This window comes from Mya arenaria, chromosome 15 (assembly GCF_026914265.1).
Source record: "Mya arenaria isolate MELC-2E11 chromosome 15, ASM2691426v1".
Lineage (NCBI taxonomy): Eukaryota > Metazoa > Mollusca > Bivalvia > Myida > Myidae > Mya > Mya arenaria.
Window position 1 is genome coordinate 46,066,568 of NC_069136.1, and position 21,492 is coordinate 46,088,059.

The window sequence follows — 21,492 nt, forward strand, 5'->3', positions numbered from 1 at the left end:
AATGTATACAGTTTTCGAGGCTGCCGTTGTCACGAATGCATTATTACTTTTTAATGACATCTTTGAGACATAACCAAAGACGAGAATAAGGTGATTATTTCCCTTGAACAGAAGGGCAGAGAGACAAACAGACGATCGGTCGTTCGAACAAGCGGTCGTTCGAGAACCGGCGGTCCCATTGAGGTCGAAGCTTGGTCCCGAACATTTTTCCTTCTATTTTCATGTAAAATATACCTACGCTACATCGAAACCTAAATATGTCGAGGATTTGAGCAATATATTCGGTCCCAAGTACACAAATCATTCACAAAACCTTATGACTCCCTCGAGGTCATAATTTCACACTTTTACCCGAACGCGGTTTCCAAAATAAACAAACAATTGCTAGGTCCTAAAAGTTTCGCAAGTTGTAAACATTGCAATGACAGTTGGAAGGCAACTTGATAAGGTGTGAAAAAACACGATTATTACTGTTAACGCATGACCGCTAATAGTTGATAAGGGCATTTGAGAAGGTAATTATGACAAGTAAATTGTGAGAAATGTAAATGAGTAATTAACACTACCATATCGATCCAATATAGGAATTTCTGAGAAGAATTCATTCTTGTCAATTTGCTTTGCAATATGGCAATTTTGTAATAATAAACATTTCTATTTATTCATTTATTGATATTTCTTTTACATTTTACATTTAATATATGACAGCCTTTGGACATATGAGCGAGTTCCACAACGCAACACATAATCGGTGTATTAGTAAACAGTCGGCTTGATGACTTCAAACTTAAAATACACTGTAAGATATTTCATAACAGACTAGAAAATTGAAATTCGGGGCTTTCGACACATCGATTCCCTCGAGGTTTTGGCTCGGTCACCGGTGTCCTCGAGCGAACGCAGGTTTACTGTATTTGAATGCTGAACAAAAGATCGAATCAGTAATAAGTGAAAATTTACACATTTGCTTTCGTTATATTCAAAAGTCTAGTTCCTTTCAGTCTGATAATTATCTGAAGAACCGAATGCACGACAGTCTGGACAGGGTAGCATCCCAGCCTTTTGTCAAATATCGCAGTGTGTTCAGTCGAGCTACACTCAGAAGAGGGCGCTATTTTATCGTTCCAACAACTTATAGAACTGAAAAAAACAAGGAGAAATGGGTTTTTTGACGATGTACAGGGTCAACACTTTAAATCTAACGTAGGTTGCTGTACGTATACTATCCATTCAAGCAAGTTTTGTGTATATTAGTTAATAGAAAATATTAAGAAAGACCATCACTAGGAAATTATTATTTTAATCTAGCAAAAACAATACAATATTCGTTGTCCTTAATAATATATGAAATGGGTGAACATTCATGATGTGCCAATTTTAAGTTATATTTCACTTACGTTAAACAAGAACATATGTATTTGTTATTATACCCGAAGCTAGGAGCATCAGCTTCGTATGATATGTATATTGTAACATTTTTATACTGTTTCAGGTTTGGAACCATAACATATTCAAGGACCAGTTGGTTTCGGTTTGATATCCGTTTCAGATCCGTATAATATAACTTACAACGATTGTATTCGTGGTGAAATTCACTAGGATCACTTGAATAGTTGAACTACTTAAAACAAAATGTTTCTTTATACTTTTTTGCACCCATATCTACCTATGAAACCTTGCCGTATGTATCATAAGTGAATGTGTTTATTGGTGTTTTAATGACCAACATGTGTTTATCTTCTACGGAAAGGATTGTGCTAGTGACTAATTGGATGCGAGAATGTTTTGATTTGCCTCTTTTTGTTGCTTAATATTAAAATAGAATGACATCTTGATGCAAATTGATTGTTTTAATAAATACTGTTAAAATTTATCATAATATTATACAGTACTGGTTGAGTTTGTAAATCCGAACAGTCTATACATACCGAACACCTGTTAAATCACGCGTTTGTTTACCTCGATCAATAATTCAATAATCTAGACCGATACAAACGCTTGCCTTAGCAACGAATGCGAATTTTCGTCAAGTTTAGGTGAGTATTTTTCTTATAAATCCCTGTCAAACTCCTAATCAGGTGAAATGTAAATATGCAGCACGCGGGGAATGACGTCACAGATTTTAAATCGCATTGTAATCAATATCATGGGTAAGGAATGTTCTTAGATTTTCGAAGCAAGGGACACAACTCAAATTTTCTAAGATTAGATTCTCTTCGAGTTGATTTCCATTCCCATTGTGTGTTTGATTAAAAATAAAAACAAACTATGACGGAATAGCAATCTATTCTTAGATAAAATATAATTTTAAAAGCGATCGGGATTTGCATACTCCATTTTACCGATTGAATGGTGATTTACTGTGCTTGAAATGAACGTTTTGCGTTTATGAATCAAACTATTTTGTGAATGTGTACTTCAGCAGAGGCTGAGCTTTTAACCAAACATTATTAATGCCAAGTTTGAAGTTACTAGAAACAAAACTCGCAAAGATATTGTTAAAACACTGTCAAAACTGTTCGGATTTACAAACTCAACCAGTATATGTTGTAAGTAATGTCATTTTAGACATTTTCATGAAGATTGAATAAAAAAGGGTAGAAGCGAAAACGTTCTATCAGCTTCTTTGTTTAATGTCACAATGAACATTTTCGCTTCAATTCCAGAGAATGTATATGTTCTATATACAATGATGTAAATATATTTGTCTTAAAAATGAAAGATGTGCCTTCCGTTTTTTGTAGATACTTAATAAATACCTTTATTTGTCCCTGTAGTTTACTTTATCATTTAATGTTTCGGATATGAAATTCAGAAATATGTCAATACCTATGAACGAATTCCAGCCATATATAACCGTTTATCAAACAACAACTTCACAATAATAGAACCACATTTCTGTTATTGCAATTTGTCTTTGACGCATTTCGTAAGCGTTTGTAGAGTGCCTAACATACTTTGTTCATTTAAGGTATCCGATATAGAATGTGTACATCGCTATTTTATAGAATCGGTGATAAATATGGACCATAGATTTCTGGTTGCCCATATGATACTGACAAATATAATTGGTATATTGAAATGAATGTATATTACAAATATGTAAGATGAAGTACAAATTCAATACATCGCTTTGCACACGGACAGCCATGGAATGGCATACTGTTTAATCTTTAACTGCCTACAATCGATTGTTATGCAAGTTTGACTTTGAATTATGTATGTATTTAATACTTGTTCTGTTCTTTTCTCGTGAAACCCTTTCAAATCTATTAAAATTACCAATATGTATGTGTTGGGTACCTTAAAATGAACCTCTGAACCAATTTGTGTACAAGCTGTTACATATTGTTTTTTAGTGTCATACTATGTTTTTCTTTCATGAGGTGTCGTGTACATGTATATTATGTAATAGTGGTATTGCATAGTTGGGGTTCGTTGTCAATTCGACAATTAAAAAACGATATCGCATTTGGCAATGAAACCTCTGAACCAGTTTGTGTTCAAGCTGTTACATATTGTTTTTAGTGTCATCGAAACGCAGGTCACATTACAACGATATTATGAATTGGAATTATTTTGATCATGCAATAAAAGAAAATCCGCATATTAGATCGTTTGTTATGTAAACAAGAGCAACTATTTGTTTAGACAAGTTAAAAAACCTTGTTGACACGTCTTTTTGTTCTTGAACAAACCACAGCATATGTGTTAAAATGGCAATGATGGCGTGCTAGACAGAATGAGTCGTGTCATCGTCTTCGCCAGTTTAGAATTAACTGTACCAAGATGGTTAATCGACCTGCACCGTTCCATTCAAAGTGTAAACAGTAACCGCAATCTTGGAAAAGGTATGTTTTGGACTAATTCTCCGTTTTAAATAGAATACACGTGAAGCAGAAGTATAGTTATGAATCTGCTAAAAAATTGCAAACAAAAGATACAAATGCATGGTAAATTGAATCGACTTGAAATGACTACGATTTAACAGGCTAAAGTGCAGTGCATATTGCTGTTTCTCACTCTATTTGTCCAAGAAAGTAAGTTTGTGGTATACTCACCAAATACATAGTGCCATTTTACAATTTATGTTCCATGAAAAAGTTCTTGTGACCTAGTTACATGTTATGAATTTTATTATTAACCATAACTAGTAACTGATTTTTGAACCAGTTCAGCAGGTCATTCGACAGCAAGGAGGCTTTGAAGAATGCATTATGTGCCCATTTATAAAGAGGACTTCGACAAATGTATGATTGAAATAAAGCACTAATTTTCAGTAAAATTATTGTTGGTCTTTTTTGGTACGGCGCAATGTTTAATAAATGATAAAGCACAGTATATAAAAGGATTAAATTTAAAAAAATGTTTATACCATTTCAACTGTTTGATACTTTGAAGAAGATTTGCATCTGAGCCATGTCGAGAAGGGATGCATCGAACTCAATAAACAATTCTCAAAGATTCAGAGTTTCACAAGGCTCATTGAAGATTGCCAATATTTTTTAACCAGTTCAGCAGGCTATTCGACAGCAAGAAAGCTTTGAAGAATAAACCCCTGAAGTGTCAATTTATAAAGAGGACTTCGACAGATGTCTGCTTGACCTAGGTAACATACAGTATTTTAAATCAGTCTTTATCTTTATAATTCCCTATATTGTACTCTATACATGAAAAACGTCATATTAATGAAAAAATCAAAGTATCATTTTTGTTTATTTCAGCGAACGATATATATATATATATTGACTGATAGTGATATGACTTTATTCACATCAAGCCAACGTCAGCTCAATATGGATCAAAATTTGTCGATTTATTGAAGAAAAATAACATTAACAGCAGCAGAAAGCATGGGTCTGCACAAAATCGAACAATTTAACAAAGATGGACGCCTCCGCAAAACGTTCGAACGCATGTCAACAGTTTTAAATAGCACCAACGAAATAGATGATATTTCACTAAGAGTATCAAAGGAGCAATTTCCTATTGCCAGGTGAGTCTAAACAAGGTGAAGGCAAAGTATAAGTTTTGGCAAGCATTATTAGACTTGTACAAAATAAACAAAAAAATATATGATTTTTCAACATAAGAATTTTATTAATAAACATAAGTATATTATTCATAAACCTGTAGTTTTTCATTTTAAAGATCATGATCATACACTGAACGAGAGACACACAGCGTCCAAAGACACTGTTTAAAGATACAAGGCTAAGGCCTAGGATACACTGAACGAGAGACGCATAGCGTACAAAGCAATACTACAATGACTATAATACAAACCGACCATACTTGCATCCAACTATGTTATAATCTAATATAAGAGTGATTGTGGGTACCATTCAATGAAAAAATCTATAGGTGACTTACACTTGATTATGACATCAAACTTGTTCGAACAACTTCAATAACATATAAGCCAATTCGGAGCCAGCATCATTTAGCTATACAATATACCAGTAGATTAAGTAAACATATCATATTTGCTGAATAAATCACTTCATGTACTTACCTGCAAACGAATGCAGTCAGCCGGAGAAAGAGTGCCAACTTTTGAATGGTGCGATATACAATGACAGCTATCCCATAAAGCTCGCCTAAAACACCGAACTCACTTAAGGTTGAGTCAAAATCGATGGTATATTTTGTTTTCCTTTTACAGCAAGAAACACTTAGCACATGAAACTCAGACCACACGAAAGCAGAAAGGATTAGAATATCAAATCGTTGCGGAAGAACTTGTTAAATCCGGACTCATCTTATGCTGCTGGTTGTCATACACGAGTTTCGAGTTTCCTTTGAAGCGCAGTATTGCGATATAAGTCATTGTGACGCTTAAGGATTGTTTGGAAATGACTACCTTACTGTATACAGACTCTGAAATGACTCTTCCTTACATTTGACATTATTTAATTGTTTAATATTTTGTTGATTTATCTATCAGATTATTTCACAGTGTTATTTTGTTTAAAAGTGATGTTCAGCCATGTCACAGGATGATCGCAGTATTCTCTTTTCATTTTAATATGAGATTATCTACATTGTTTAAAGGTTAAATCACGTTTTCGAATCCCAGCATGATGACCTGGTCTGTTGGACGTCTTTGACCTTTCCATCTAACGTCAAGATAGATGATACTGCAAATTAACGTCGTTGTCATGATACATCAGAAATGGCATAACGTCTCCTGACGTCGCGTCAGTCCATACGCTCCAGAACTATTGCATACATTTCATTTGGATTCTATGACTACTACATATTGTTGCACATAAATCTTCAATTTAGCTATTATTGCACTGCATTTTGTTCTAACATCATGTTTTCTTTATCTATCATGTTTGAAGAATATAACTAATATCAACGTTTTTGTGTATTGAAACCGACTAGACACTAATTGGTGATAAATGTTCTGAGAACTGTGACAAAAGAAATTTAAACGTTTAATATCGGGCAACTTTTATTTGTTTTCATGTCCATGCACACATGAATGCAATAAAGAGGAATCATTTTTTAAAGCAATACACTTGAAGCAACATTGACAAAGCTATAGAACCTAACCTCAATTAGTACATATCATTCAGTATGCAAAACCGGTTGCTATACGATCCAATTATTCAATGAAGATGTGAGTCTCTAAAATCGTAGTTGAGCACAGGTCATGAAGTGCTGAGGTATCCAGACCGGTAAGCTCAGTTAGTGGAGCATCTGATTTGCAAGCAGGAGTACCGGGCTCGACCCCTAGACCAAAATATTCTGTGACATGTACCTACAAAAATGTGTTGTGTTTTTTCTTCAATATCTGATATCGGGCATAGTCTCCATCTGAAACATGGTTTTATTCGTTTGTTTTTTTCCTAAAAAAAATGAACATGTTAACAGTAGTAGTGAAATTGTTATCATCATTACATATAAATTTCTGATCTCGTTTAATGATATGCTAGTTGATCCCTGGCTGCCTTGATAAGATACTTCCGACAGGGATATGTGAATGAGTACAAGAGGAATCCGGTTACTGTTCGGGTCATACCTACCTGAGGTAGCGGCTTGCAAACCACTTGCAGTGCAGCGTCTACTACGGGAGCGGAATAGACTCGTCGAGCACCAATTGGCAACCAGAATTACAAAATGTGCAGCCACACCGAGCTTGAACCCGAGACCCGTCATTAACTAGGGTGCTCTACCGATTGAGCTATTGGGCCGCTTACACACATTCTCAACACCTGCATAGATAACAGTACCGTGACATACTGACCTCCCAAGTTGAAATGCGTCCCTGAAAATTAAGTGAGGAGAAAGTGAACATATCTACGAAACCAAGGTTAGAGATATTGAATCACGGTTTTACGTTGGACGCAAAATGTAACAGACTGCACAGATTGCTATGAACACCTGTCGGTGATCAACCCCACGAACTCCCGCTCTACAGGCGTACACTCTATCACTACGCTATACTCGTTTATTTTCTTCTATTATGATTTCCATAATTGTATCGGACGAACAGTTTTATTCGTGCGCTCGTTGGAATAATACAGTCTCTCCATCCCTTTCCACGGGTCCTATGACATAGATTGCGAATAACAATATTGTCAGAGTTATTCGATACTTTTTTAATTCAAAACTTGTGAAGACCTTGTAGAAGGATGCTCTTGTGGAATTTTCTATTCTATTATACACATTTTGAATAAAAAATTCGAGCATACAAAGTTTGAAAAAAAGTGCCCTTGCCACGTCGTTTGAAAATATTAACAAAAGCATAGCAAGGACACATTTCCAGGCCCCTGTGCAAGCCACAACTCATGAAACCCGAAATTATGGCCTTGTCTCACGCCTAACAAGCTTTCGAATACTTCTACTGTTTTATTTAAAAGTTTTGCTCTATAATTAACGTGTAAATACATGCTTTCTATGACCTAAATAATATTCCTCCAAATCCTAATTTATACAACTTGTACCATAATATTTTGCCTAACTTAATAATCGAACGCTTTAGAAAAATCAACAAAAAAGCAATATAACTGCTGCTTATTATTAAAAACATGGCTTATCTGGCTAGTTCATACATAAATAATGTTTGTTGTACCTATTGTTTTTACAAAACAAAACTTGAGCTTCAATATAAAAATAGTTACTTTTAGTGCATTTACTAAGGCGTTCATTAATACATTAAGTACAACATTTACCTAGAACACTTAGGAAGGTTATATCTCTAAAACAATAACATTGTTTAAAGATCTTTTTTTGTGGATGGAAATAATGTATCCTTTACTCCATTTGTCCGGGGAAAAAATCCCTAAAATGGATCAGCAGTATTTGTCCTAACAAGTCTTTCCCATATAAAATAATTCGTTTATGATCTGGTCCTGAACTTTTGTCCATATTCAGATTTTTTACACTTCTATACAAAAAGGCAAATACAGTTAATCAAAACATTGTTTTCTTTTCATTATTCAGAATAGTTTCAAAGTATCCTCATCACATTGAAAAAAGCTTGTTTTCTTTTCATTATTCAGAATAGTTTCAAAATATCCTCATCAGATTGAAAAAAAGCTATCATCTAGATTATTTATTGCTTTAAAATAATCTGGAAAATAATCTTATGAAATGTTTCGAGGCTGTTTAGTATTTGTATCGTTCTGGCTTTATTCGATGCATTTAGTCTACCTTGCAAACATATCATCATTTTCATCATTTTCAATCTCTTGTCAAGTGTTGATACTTGAGATGAATTTATAAATCTATTGTCTCAGCGGCTCTGTTCATCCATCACAAACAAAGCTCTTTTCAAGTGAAAAAGACTAATTATCCATCAAATACAGCTCATTCCTTGGGTTAGGTATCTTACAAGTCATATTATATAATAGCTGAATTATCTAAAGTACTTTATGTTAATTCATTTGGGGCAAAACACATAATTTAATGATAAAACACTTGTTGTTGTTGCTTTTAATTTGATCAACATTTTAGAAAATCGACTTAAGTTAAGAAATTAAATAAGATGTTTTATGAGTACCTCCTCGGGTTTTTTTTGCTATCATACCCCTTATAAACTGAAAGAGTATAGGATTTTCCCATCTTCATAAAAAGCTTGTGTCACATGCATTACTCAAAACCATTAGACCTTACGATATAAATTGTTAGTATAAGTTATTTGATCCGTCCCTTCGGTTTCCGATTGGTCATGAAGATAAAGCCTTTTGATTTTGTGGTCTGTTGGTCAAAGGTCAATTTCGTGGTGATTATCATTAGCTCCAATTCGGTTTAGGATCAATATATGAAGAACAGCTTGGTTCAGTAATCTTAAACTTTCTAAATTGGTATGTCATGGCCATGATATGAATTCTAATAATTTTAAGGTCATTGTCTTAAAGGTCAAAGTCGTGGTGAACTTCAGTTGAAAATTCACATTCAATATTTGAAGAACGCTTTAGCTCAGGGACCTCAAACTTGGCAGTATGATTGGTCATCACCAGCAGATACACCATCTTAATTTTGAGGTCAGTAGATCAAAAGTCAACTTGAAGCTGAAATTCGGTTTCCAATCAATATCTGAAGAAGACTATGGTCCAAGGACCTCATATTTTGTGGCCATGACCAGCAGACGAACCCTATTGCTTTTGAGGTCAATTGTTCAAAGGTCAGTATCGTTGTGACCGTAAATTGAAAATACGTAGGTTCTTATAAATAATTACAAACACGCTAAGGCTCTTACACCTTGAACTTGGTAGAAATCCTTCAACTAATTTGTCGTTAGTTGGTCAAACGATAAGGGCGTGTTGACTTAATACTGAGATTAAAATCCGATTGTGTTTAAAAACTGAAAAATGCTTGTATCCAGGTTCCCCAAACAAACTGCATCTGCTTTCCTTTAGTCATGTTTCAAAAACACTCCCGACTTCTTTGAGACTTATTTTGTTACTTGGAAGATTAAGGTCCATTTAGTAAATTAAAAAAAAATGGTCTCAGGTACCATCCGCTAATGAATATGATTATATCGAGAAAATATCACCATCCTTGACAAACTGTGCTGTGGACGTATGGCATAATTCATGGTTTCGTACGCAGATTAAAAGGAACAAATACAACATGTTTTTTCTTCAAAATACTTTTGTCTTTCGTTCTTTGCAAAAAAAAAATAACACACAAGCAATCTACATATCTTTATATTAAAACAGGTATAGGAAAGGCAATTTCCTGTATGTAATTCCTAGAATAAACAACAACTACATATCTACATGTAAATATTAAAACAAATACGTCGAAATCGAAAAAAGCATGCATAAAAAATGCATAACTATTTGATTTCAACAGCATGTCAAATAATGTTAAAAATATCAAAATGTTTAAAGCAACAACCAAAAATGAAAAAAAGTCAATCTAGGGCCATAATTTGTATAAAGAGCTAATATGGAGTTATGTGACCTTATTGCGTGATGGCCGTTACCAACTGCGTGAAGTATTAAGTCAATTGTATGAAAGGTATAGAAGTAATTTGTGAAAATCCCAACTTGCCCTTTAACTCTAACCTTACCCGATGTGCCCTAAAACTTAAACCTAAGTTTCTAAATCAATCAGGGGCCATGATTTAAATTGAGGGTATTATTAAGTTATAAAACTTCATGGTGTTTTGATCTTGAAAAACTGTGTGAAGTATTAAGTGAATTGAATGAAGGATATTGGAGTTATAAGTTAAAATGTTCACCTGCCTAAAATTTTTAACCAGACTCCGGGCGAGTAGTAAATCCTCCTTATTCTGAGAATAGTGGAGCTAAAATGAAAGGAATGTTACATTGGGACCGATGTGTTATGAAGTTATGGTTGACGATGTGGATATTAAGAGAGGAATATATGGAATAACAGAGTACAGATGTTTAAAAATGTTTCAAGTAGACATCGCAAACAAGTAATACTTTAAGATTCAATCATCCCCATTCAAAACTTTTCAAGCTCTGATGAAGCAAGTTCATTTACTAAAACACTTCATGCCAAGTGAATAAATTGTGGAATAATGGGAAAATAAGTATGGTTCTTTAAATACGTAGGAGTGATGATTAATCAATAGTTCTTTCAACTTCATTTTGTATCGTTTAATATAAATAGTTGCAAACATATTGTTTTAATATCCTGCACAATCCCGGGGACCCAGATGTCGTCAGCTAAAACAATATGATTTGCCCTCCGGTCACAGTTCCAATATTTGTCACTCTGTACCCTTCCTTATCTAGTCCCTTATCGTTACACGCGTCGGCAAAGGAATGACAGTCAGCGTACCTTGCAAAGCCGTTCTCCGTCTCGTACCTGTCATCGCCGTAACCAACGTGACAGTTACACATCACGTGACCACGAGGATTAACAAAGCTTCCATGGCCCTTGCAGTGCGCTTTGAAAAGCATGTCACTGTCGTGACTACCGGTGCTCCAATCGTCATAGTATTTGCCACTATCATGCCTGTGAGTTCTCCCATTGTCATAGTACATGTCAGTGTCGTGTATGCCGATTCTCTGATCGTCATGGTACATGCCATTGTCGTGTATGTCGATTCTCATATCGTCATGGTACATGTCGTGTCTGTCAAATCTCCCATTGTCATGGTACTTGCCATTGTCTTGTCTACCGGTTCTCCAATTGTCATGGTACTTGCCACTGTCTTGTCTGTCGGTTCTCCCCTTGTCATGGTACTTGCCACTGTCGTGTCTGTCGGCTCTCCAATCGTCATGGTACTTGCCACTGCCGTGCCTGTGGGTTTTCCTATTGTCATGGAACATGCGACTACCATGTCTGTCGCTTCTTCCATTGTCATGGTACATGCCACTGTCTTGTCTGTCGGTTCTCCTATTGTCATGGTACTTATCAGTGTCTTGTCTGTCGGTTCTCCCATTGTCATGGTACTTGCCATTGTCTTGTCTGTCGGTTCTCCGACCGTCATGGTACTTGCCATTGTCTTGTCTGTCGGTTCTCCGATCGTCATGGTACTTGCCATTGTCTTGTCTGTCGGTTCTCCGATCGTCATGGTACCTGCCATTGTCGTGTCTGTCGGTTCTCCGATCGTCATGGTACTTGCCATTGTCGTGTCTGTCGGTTCTCCGATCGTCATGGTACTTGCCATTGTCGTATCTTTCGGTTCTCCCACCGCCATGGTACTTGCCACTATCGTGTCCGTTGGTTCTCACATTGTCATGGTACTTGACATTGTATTGTCTTTTGGTTCTCCCATCGTTAAGGTTCTTGTCACTGTCGTGTCTGTCGGTTCTCCCATGGTCTTGGTACTTGCTATTGTCGTGTCTGTCGGTTCTCATATCGTCATGGTTATTGCCATTGTCGTGTCTGCCGGTTCTCCGATCGTCATGGTACTTGCCATTGTCTTGTCTGTCGGTTCTCCGATCGTCATGGTACCTGCCATTGTCGTGTCTGTCGGTTCTCCGATCGTCATGGTACTTGCCATTGTCGTGTCTGTCGGTTCTCCGATCGTCATGGTACTTGCCATTGTCGTATCTTTCGGTTCTCCCACCGTCATGGTACTTGCCACTATCGTGTCCGTTGGTTCTCACATTGTCATGGTACTTGACATTGTATTGTCTTTTGGTTCTCCCATCGTTAAGGTACTTGTCACTGTCGGGTCTGTCGGTTCTCCCATGGTCTTGGTAATTGCTATTGGCGTGTCTGCCGGTTCTCCCATCGTCATGGTACTTGCCACTGTCTTGCCTGTCGGTTCTCCCATCGTCATAGTACTTGCCATTGTCTTGTCTGTCGGTTCTCATATCGTCATGGTTATTGCCATTGTCGTGTCTGCCGGTTCTCCTATCGTCATGGTTCTTGCCATCGTCGTGTCTGTCGGTTCTCTTATCGTCATAGTACATGTCACTGTCATGTCTGTCGGTTCTCCCATCGTCATGATACTTACCACTGTCTAGTGTGTCGTTATTTATATCGTCAAAGTGGTTGTCATTGTCGTGTCTGTCGGTTTTTACATCGTCAAAGTGCTTGTCACTGTCGTGACTGGGGATGCTCAAATCGTCATAGGATAAGGCACCGTCACTGTGATCACCATCTAAATAGGTAAAATCATGTATTAACTCAATTAGATTTACTTTTGTTTGCGTTCAAATCGGAAACTTAAAAGTATGTATATTTAATGTTTATCATGCAAATATACTGCAAAGTCAGCCACAGCAGTTGAAAAAATGCCACATCTCACCCTTTTGAATCTTTTACGTTTTAAATGTGCTACTTTCTTACCTTTCTGACCAGTATTTCTTTTTGAATTGATGTTCTTATTTAGGTCGGATTTAGCATTGTTCATGTCATCATCGTTACCATTTCCTAGATTGTTTGGAATCACATTACGGGGTGACTGGTTATTTTCAGGAGTGATCTCGTCAGCAATGAGGTCAGTCAATTCTTCATTCGCTTTGCCCTCAAGAATTCCAGTTTCCTCTTTGTAACTCTTTTCCCTGGTCATGACACCTGATGTATATATATTAATTTTCTAGTTTTCGAAATGACTGTTATGTGTTTTTATAAGTGCTTAAAATCGGTATCTTAAATATTTTAAAAAAAACGTTTAAACTCATAAAGGACGAACCGGTTTCCAAATGTCCGTCAAGTGCAGCTAATGCCTCCTTCATTGCAAACTTCTTGAAGATCTGTAAAATATCCTTTACTGTGAATCCATTTCCATGGAGAACGTCTAGAAAATGTTCACCAGAATTTGGATGAACAGCTGAAAAAATGGATATTTCATAAATCTTTGACTTTAAAAAAACAAGGATGTACGTAGTATTTTATTAGCAGAGGATACGAGTCCCTGAAATCTTAATTAAATTGTAACTATACAACTGATTTCAGGATTATACTTCCTTTTAGCGTACAGCTACATCGTAATACTCTTCAAAATTCTTATATTCAGTTGATTTAAGAAATTAATTGCGGGATTGATGTCATTATCGGGGTAAGAACGCTGGTTAAAGTGTGTGGAGTCCGAATAACTCGTCGCGTCCTTTGATCAGACCAATTGCGTTTATACTTCCGACAATGACATCAATCCCGCAATGCATTACTTATATTTACACCAATAGTTCATTATTTCATTCAAGGATTGTTAAGAAAATTCTTCACTTAATTTACAAAATCTTAACAGTAATTCTTTCTCACTCATTCTGTAAATATGACAAAAATGCGCGAAAAGATCAACATCTTGAACTCACTTTCTTTTAAAAGTTAAATTGAAACACTTTTTGTAACAAAACCTTCAGCATATCATGAATTGACTCTTTTTAAATGTTCATTTATTTTTTCGGGACCTGCTGACACAATACAAACAATAAGAAAATGAACAATTTTCATGCATATTGTTATGTAATGAACTGCGATCCGAGCATATCCGAAGATGTTGCATTCATCGGATGATAGACGCAATTGCCGAAAGGCAGTTCGTGGGAAGAATGGAAGTAGAGGTGAAGATTATCTGATAAACATATTTATAAAAAATGTCAGATTTACCAGCGAATTTGTTCTCAGCATTACCTATTGTTTTCTGCAATTGTTTACTGATACGCAAGTTGGCTCCTGCCTGCCTGGTAAGATAGCTCCACCACGGGTCTCTGTGGTCTCGAGTGTTGGTGCGCTCCATAACCAGGACAAGCCTGTCGAATACTGGTACTTCTAGGTCTAGAATACCGACATCTGAAATGTAAAATAACCATCGATATAACTACAAAGTGTTATCAACAACTGAGACAATCCAAAAATCTTGGCCATTTATTAACAGTAAAATGACCTTGAAAATAATATGGGTTTTTTCCTCCTGAAGTAATTTTATCTGCTGTATCCCGTCCTGTAGCTTTTTCTGATAAAAGTTCTGTTTCAAACGGTTTATTGTCATTAGAGACAATCTTGTCTCCTAGGATTAGTGTCCCGTCACTTTCAGTGGAAACGTTTTTCACAAGTTCCACAATCTCCTTTGCAGTTTCTATTGGGGACTCGGATTTCTCTTTAAACGCGAAGTGAACGGTACTGTTTTCATAACGCACCTTTCTTGCATTGCTGTTTAAACTTGAAGGTATTATGAAGCTTTTTTCCGTTTCACTTGAGTTCTCTTTCGAGCCATATTTGAATCTTGCGTCTATTTGACCCAGGCCGTCGTTGTTCGTATCTATGAATATAAAAGTAAATCACGACTTAACTTATAAAAGTAGGATGTGTAAATGTATGCCATTGTCAATTAGCACAAATAAGGTATAACTTAATAAGTATTATTGCAAAATATAACAAACATGATCAATGAATACGCAGAAACCAATTTATTCAATTATATGGATCTTTATAATATAGGAATATGATCAGACAGAAGTGAATCAATAAAATACGAAGTGCTTTAAGTAGCTTATTAGTTGAAAATAAAATCCCATTGTCCACGCAGAACAGGTTTACGTGCATGTAATATCACATGGCTTACAGAGAGCTTAATTAATACCACTAAATTACAAAAAGGACATCATTATCTATATCATAAAACCATACATCTTCCGAACTAAACAAGCGTACGGATAATTGTAATCTTTTCAAGAAGAAAACACCACGCATTTTGTATGTCACAACATCCATTTTGTTTTAGCTCAAATAGTGTGTCTTCTCCAAAAAAACAATTTGAGAGAAATAAAATACATATCAACAAATTGCCTGATACGTAATTTATATATTTAACTATTTTGGGTCTCTAGTGTAATTTAGTATTATAAAAATATCAAACGAGCTCATTGTTGGTGTGCTCTATTTAATTTCAATGAGAAATGCAATCGTTTGAAACTACTGCAGTAACATGATCCGTCATTTACGATCATATACAGTTGACGTAAATTATTTATAGATTTAGTGCGAGTGTTGAAGAGCAGTGGATTGCTTAAATCATTAAACATATTCTTCATAAGGAATTTATTTTGGATTAAGACTATATTGATTATACCTTTTATAGTTACATCATGAAACATTTTGAAAGTTCATCGATTTCTTTGACAGTTGCGAGTATTTATTTGAATGCCTAATTTACAACAATTAAAACAAATAAATGTAACACAACATAGTATGTGCATATTTGCACCTCTTGAAATAAAATAAAATCATGCACTTTGATTAAATCGTGTGGCATCGCCGTGGCTCTCTTAGCGCAAAGGGCACACACACCATATACGTTCTTATAACAAAATCGTCTGTAATATATTTTACATTAAGTGAGTTCTTACTTGCGACTTGGCAGTAACCTCGACATATAAGTTATACTTGTGGCGTTATGACTCTTCTTTTATGTTTGTGTGGCCATAATCATTGATTGAAGTTTAGGATACTGGGGGTGTCCCCGATGGTGTCCCTGTTTTTATGATATCATCAATTGATGTGTAAGGTTTCTCAAACAACTTATTACATAAATACAATGGAAACTACATGGATATGTCCCGTAGCAAAATATAAAATATGAATCACAAGGTAATGGGCCAAAAGACACTAAACAAGATACAAACACGTATAACAACCATACACATACAATACTCGTATCAGAATAGCTTCATCGATAAGTGATGAGGTTACCTCCTTTAAAGGTTCAGAGAATCGCGAGTTTACTGGAATAGCAGTTTATGTTTACTCCTACCATGTCCGATATTCTTTTATTCTGGGAACGGTCAGGAAATCACAAGTTCACTGGAATAGCAGTTTATATATATTCCTGCCATGGCCGAGATTCCTTCAGTCTGGGAACGGTTAGGGAAACGCGAGTTCACTGGAATACGATTTCATGTTTACCCCCACCATGACCTAGATAATTTCAGTCTTTGAAAGATCAGGCAAACGCGAGTTCACTAGAATAGGATGTTATGCTCACTCCTATCTGGGTCGAGTTTTCTTCAGCCTTGAAAGTCAGGGAAACTATATCTCCTTGAAAAACGAGTTTATGTGTTCACCACTACCTCGACAAAATTTATTTCAGCTTGGTATAGGCTTACCTCATTTAAGATAAATACAACAGTCATAAGAAGAAGTCTTAATTTAAGGTTTGAATAACAGCAATAGCTTAGCTTGCCGAACCCAATAATATATATAATAGCATAATGTAGTCCAAAAATGCATCTCACTTTTAATGCCATAAAATTTAAATTTCACGATCATTGATGAACAGAATAAAACATTACATGCAGATTACATAACACGAGATAACCTTGGAGACACACGTTGAATACATTTCTATAGGTTTAACGAGTAAGGAAAGAAGCACGTATAAAATAAGGTCAACTAGCTTGAAGGTATTCAAAGTTTGAAAGAGAAAGAACAAGTACACAAAATAGTCGAATTTACATTACTTACTTGTTAGTGGGAATTTGTTGTTTGACAAAGACGTCATTTCATGTAAAATTGCAATTTAAGTACCTAAAATTATATGTCTTTACATCTTTTAGTTTATATAATTGAAACAATTTAACATTTTGTAACAAATCTTACCAATTTAGAAAGGTTAAAAAACACTTATTGACTATCTCTTCAATACATTTGCAATTTAAGTATAGATATATACTTTTAACAATTATTGAGTACGTATTTTCATCTTTAAGTTTCCATAATTGAAACAATTCAATTTAATATTTTGTAACAAATCTTACCAATTTAGAAAGATTAAAAAACACTTATTGGACTACTTCTTAGTACACTACATTTATTTCCGTGTACTTGATGGCACCAAGATATAAGTAATCTTTATAATTATGCACAAGCAGTTCACGTTCACTTACATTTTCGCATTCACTTATTAAAAATCACTTGCTAGACATCGCAAATAATAATAATACAATTTATTATTATTTTTATTATTATTATTATTAGTAGTAGTAGTAGTAGTAGTAGTAGTAGTAGTAGTAGTAGTAGACGTAGTAGTAGTAGTAGTAGTAGTAGTATCATTATTATTATTATTATTATTATTATTATTATTATTATTATTATTATTATTTGTGTATTAGTACACGCCTTACCTATTAAAATGTTTCTTTCATCAGAATTTTCGACAACTTCGTTCCCTAAATTGATGTCCAAAGATGGTCGCTTCGGCAGAATAGTATTTGAACCTTCAGTGTTCGGAGTGTTATTAGTGTTATTATCTTCAGCCCCATTGCAACGAAACAAAACTGCAACACAAACAACGACATTTAGACAAAATGTACGCATTTTTCTTCACTTATTTTCTTCACATCTCACCATATCAACATATGTCTAAAATCTGATTAGTTTAAGCCTGGAAATATACTTATTCTGGTTTTTCAATAGCTACTTCAATTTTTATGGGTACCGACATGGGAAAACCCAGTAATGGAAATTCCGGGCTATATATATATTCAATTGATCATAACAATACGGGGATCCCGCAATTATGTAATTAAAAACATTTGAATACATATTGAGGTCATTTTTAAATATAGTTGTACTATTAACTTTTTCCATTTCGAATTTTATGACAGATAATTCCATTTGACCAAAAAGTAAACTGTTTCATGATTATACTTATTATAAACTTAAGAAAATTATCTTTTAAAAACCTTACCTGAATCGAGATATTTTGTTTATATTTGATGTCGTGCACTTTACCAATAAGTCACGTGGGTTCTCCTCCGTGAATTGGTTTGTTTGAATGTAAATGTTCTTGTTATTCTGGGTACAGATCTGCTTAATTATGTGTTTTTATCAATATAACTGTCTTCTGTTTTGTTCCATATATGACGATATGTCGGCCATTAGACATTGTATGACTGGATATGCTTAGAAATGTTTATTTACATGTGTAATAATGACACGAAATATCGTATGCTCGAAACAGTTTATTGCTTGTGTCAGGACTTGGTTTTGAACGCCTTTTGAATATGTCAATACTTTCATTTGCCTTGCGTGTGCATGTACAGCTCCTGTTATAAATATGGTGTGATAAAGTTGCAAAAATACATCGTTGATAAATATTGTCTATTTAACTGCGCTAGACACCAGATGGTACATTTCCAGGTAAGAAAGAAATTTGTCAAAAAACACAATCTAATAATATCGCTGTATACGACTCATTAAATCTTACTTTCTGATGTATCACATGAGTAAAGACACATTTATATTTCGCAGTTTTTTCTTATTTCCAATTCAAAATTTACTAAGTATGTCTTCCCAGTAAGATTCGAAAAAGCATCTGTTATATGTAATATGTTCGTTGTGGCAAACCTGACCCATTTGGACCTTACCAGAATTGAGCGTTGCATCGAGCGTTGCGAGATAGTTGATTTTAACTGAATCTACTATACATTGACTAATTCAATTATTTTGGTACTTAATCATGTAATGCTTTGTAAATCTACTATTCCGCAAACGCTCAACACAATTATATTCCAAATAATTCAACTCCCCAACGACTAACACCTTACATACTACTATGATTTATCTATTGTGCCAACCCTTTTACAGATGTCTACTTACGGTGCTTACCCTTTTACATTTGCTTATTTGGGACACACGTTTCGGGGATCCCAAATACATGCTACGTTTTAAAATATAAATAATGTAATGGCAGCTTTTAAATTAGAATGTATTGGACAGATTAAAACTTGAGAGAAAATGTGACACCGATGTCATCTATTTATGCATTTTAACACATTCACTGAAATACATATTTTACCGAACGCTGAAAACGAGCCCGAATTGAAAGTTTGCCACAGCTGTTTTAAACCAGCTTGTAAACCGAATATCGAATATAGAAAGAACTGAACAGGTGGGATTTATTTTTGGAGTATATTTAAATGTTGACAAAAAAACATGGGTAAACATCGTGAGACATGCCACGTATAAATATCGCTTTAAACATGTATTGGTTTTTATGAACTGGTTTTTCACCGTATCAGTTCTATTAGTAAACGGTTTATCATGCGCTTTTGCAATAGGGGATTTTATCTGATTTTCATGACGCACATAATCAGCATTTTTAAAAATGCACTCTTTCTCCCAGTTAAGTTTTACCACAATTAATAATATTGTTTAAATATTCCAAAAAGGATAAATACATGTCAAAAACAATGGTTCTTATGAAGGATACCGAGTTAAATTGGAAAGAATTGAGCATAAAACACGCTATTTCTACCTTACGATACTAAACCAGACCACAGTAAATCTTTCAGCATTCACCAATCATTTAATATTTTTGCGCTTTCTGCTATTAAACACACGGTTACAATCTTGTTATCGGTAAACAGTCATAAATGCATTTAGTAAGTAGTTAAAGGTATATCAGTCAAAGTTTATGTTTGTTATACACGTGTATGTATTGATTTTGAACAAGAGTGTCACTTTAAAACATTTTTAAACATTTTTGGATGTATAACATTGGAAGGATGTTAGTCGATATTTTGTAAAATACTTATGCATAGATTTGTCATTTTGTTAATGAGATTGTTTTTACCTGCTTTTGAATTAAATTGTGCTAATATTTACGAAACGTTAAGACACATTTTATTAATGATAAATGTATGAATTAAACATACAAGATTATGCATGACTGTGTTGATATTTAGTGAATACTTATGTAAAGATTTGTCATTTTATTTATTGGATGTTTTACCTGCTTTCGATTTAAACTATGCTAATCTTTACGAAACAAGACCAATTGATTATTATCATTTACATGTATTATATCAAATAAAATGCATTTATTTTTAGGGACAAGTTAATTGAATAAGATGTTTATGACAAACAACATGGAATTCATTCAGGAGGATGTCGCCGATTAGCAAATATAAATGTGTTTAGTGAACAATGGTATCACCTTATGAGTTCACACATGGCTGAGCATTTGATAATATTGTGACTTAATGTGTATAAATAGCATTAATAATCAGTGAAGCATGATCTCACCGAATGAAATCGCACATGGTTGAACATTTGATAATATTGTGACTTAATGTGTATAAATAGCATTACTAATCAGTGAAGCATGATCTCACCGTATGAAATCACACATGGTTGAACATTTGATAATATTGTGACTTGATCTGTATACATAGCCTAAATAATCATTGAAGCATGATCTCACCGTATGAAATCACACATGGTTGAACATTTGATAATATTGTGACTTGATATGTATACATAGCCTAAATAATCATTGAAGCATGATCTCACCGTATGAAATCACACATTGTTGAACATTTGATAATATTGTGACTTGATATGTATACATAGCCTAAATAATCATTGAAGCATGATCTCACCGTATGAAATCACACATGGTTGAACATTTGATAATATTGTGACTTGATATGTATACATAGCCTAAATAATCATTGAAGCATGATCTCACCGTATGAAATCACACATGGTTGAACATTTGATAATATTGTACATTAGTAGGAATTTGAGTTTGTTATCTTGTCATGTTTGAAATAAATGCTTGTGTTTTTAAATATGTGTTGTTTTTTTATTAAAGAAATT

The 21,492-nt window shown here is 34.6% G+C and overlaps 1 protein-coding gene and 1 long non-coding RNA gene across 4 annotated transcripts; one reads left to right on the forward strand and one right to left on the reverse strand.

Moving 5' to 3' along the window:
* Window positions 1-10,147: 10,147 nt before the first annotated feature.
* Window positions 10,148-18,442, reverse strand: LOC128220009 (uncharacterized protein DDB_G0290685-like). Of its 3 annotated transcripts, XM_052928236.1 has the most exons (6): window positions 18,012-18,442; window positions 14,777-15,151; window positions 14,524-14,682; window positions 13,583-13,720; window positions 13,237-13,464; window positions 10,148-13,048 (listed from the first exon to the last, which is right to left on the reverse strand). In XM_052928236.1, exons 1-6 carry the CDS (start codon window positions 18,202-18,204, stop codon window positions 11,157-11,159), a joined length of 2,985 nt encoding a protein of 994 aa, XP_052784196.1. In that variant the 5' UTR covers window positions 18,205-18,442; the 3' UTR covers window positions 10,148-11,156. The 3 variants fall into 3 exon arrangements, with proteins under 3 accessions (XP_052784196.1, XP_052784198.1, XP_052784199.1); XM_052928238.1 differs by lacking the exon at window positions 14,777-15,151 and having other exon boundaries at window positions 18,012-18,440; XM_052928239.1 differs by lacking the exon at window positions 18,012-18,442 and having other exon boundaries at window positions 15,030-15,151.
* A 1,855-nt stretch (window positions 18,443-20,297) lies between these two features.
* On the forward strand, window positions 20,298-21,464 carry LOC128218743 (uncharacterized). The gene is made up of 2 exons (XR_008258441.1): window positions 20,298-20,398; window positions 20,722-21,464. It is a non-coding gene; the product is annotated as an uncharacterized LOC128218743 (long non-coding RNA).
* The last annotated feature ends 28 nt before the right edge of the window (window positions 21,465-21,492 follow it).

Coding starts and splice junctions, on each gene's coding strand:
- LOC128220009 (XM_052928236.1), bottom strand. CDS start 18,204: ATGCGTACATTTTGTCTAAATGTCGTTGTTTGTGTTGCAGTTTTGTTT. Junction 15,152..18,011: donor TGAAAGAAACATTTTAATAG/GTAAGGCGTGTA, acceptor TTATATTCATAG/ATACGAACAACGACGGCCTG. Junction 14,683..14,776: donor AAACCCATATTATTTTCAAG/GTCATTTTACTG, acceptor TTTACATTTCAG/ATGTCGGTATTCTAGACCTA.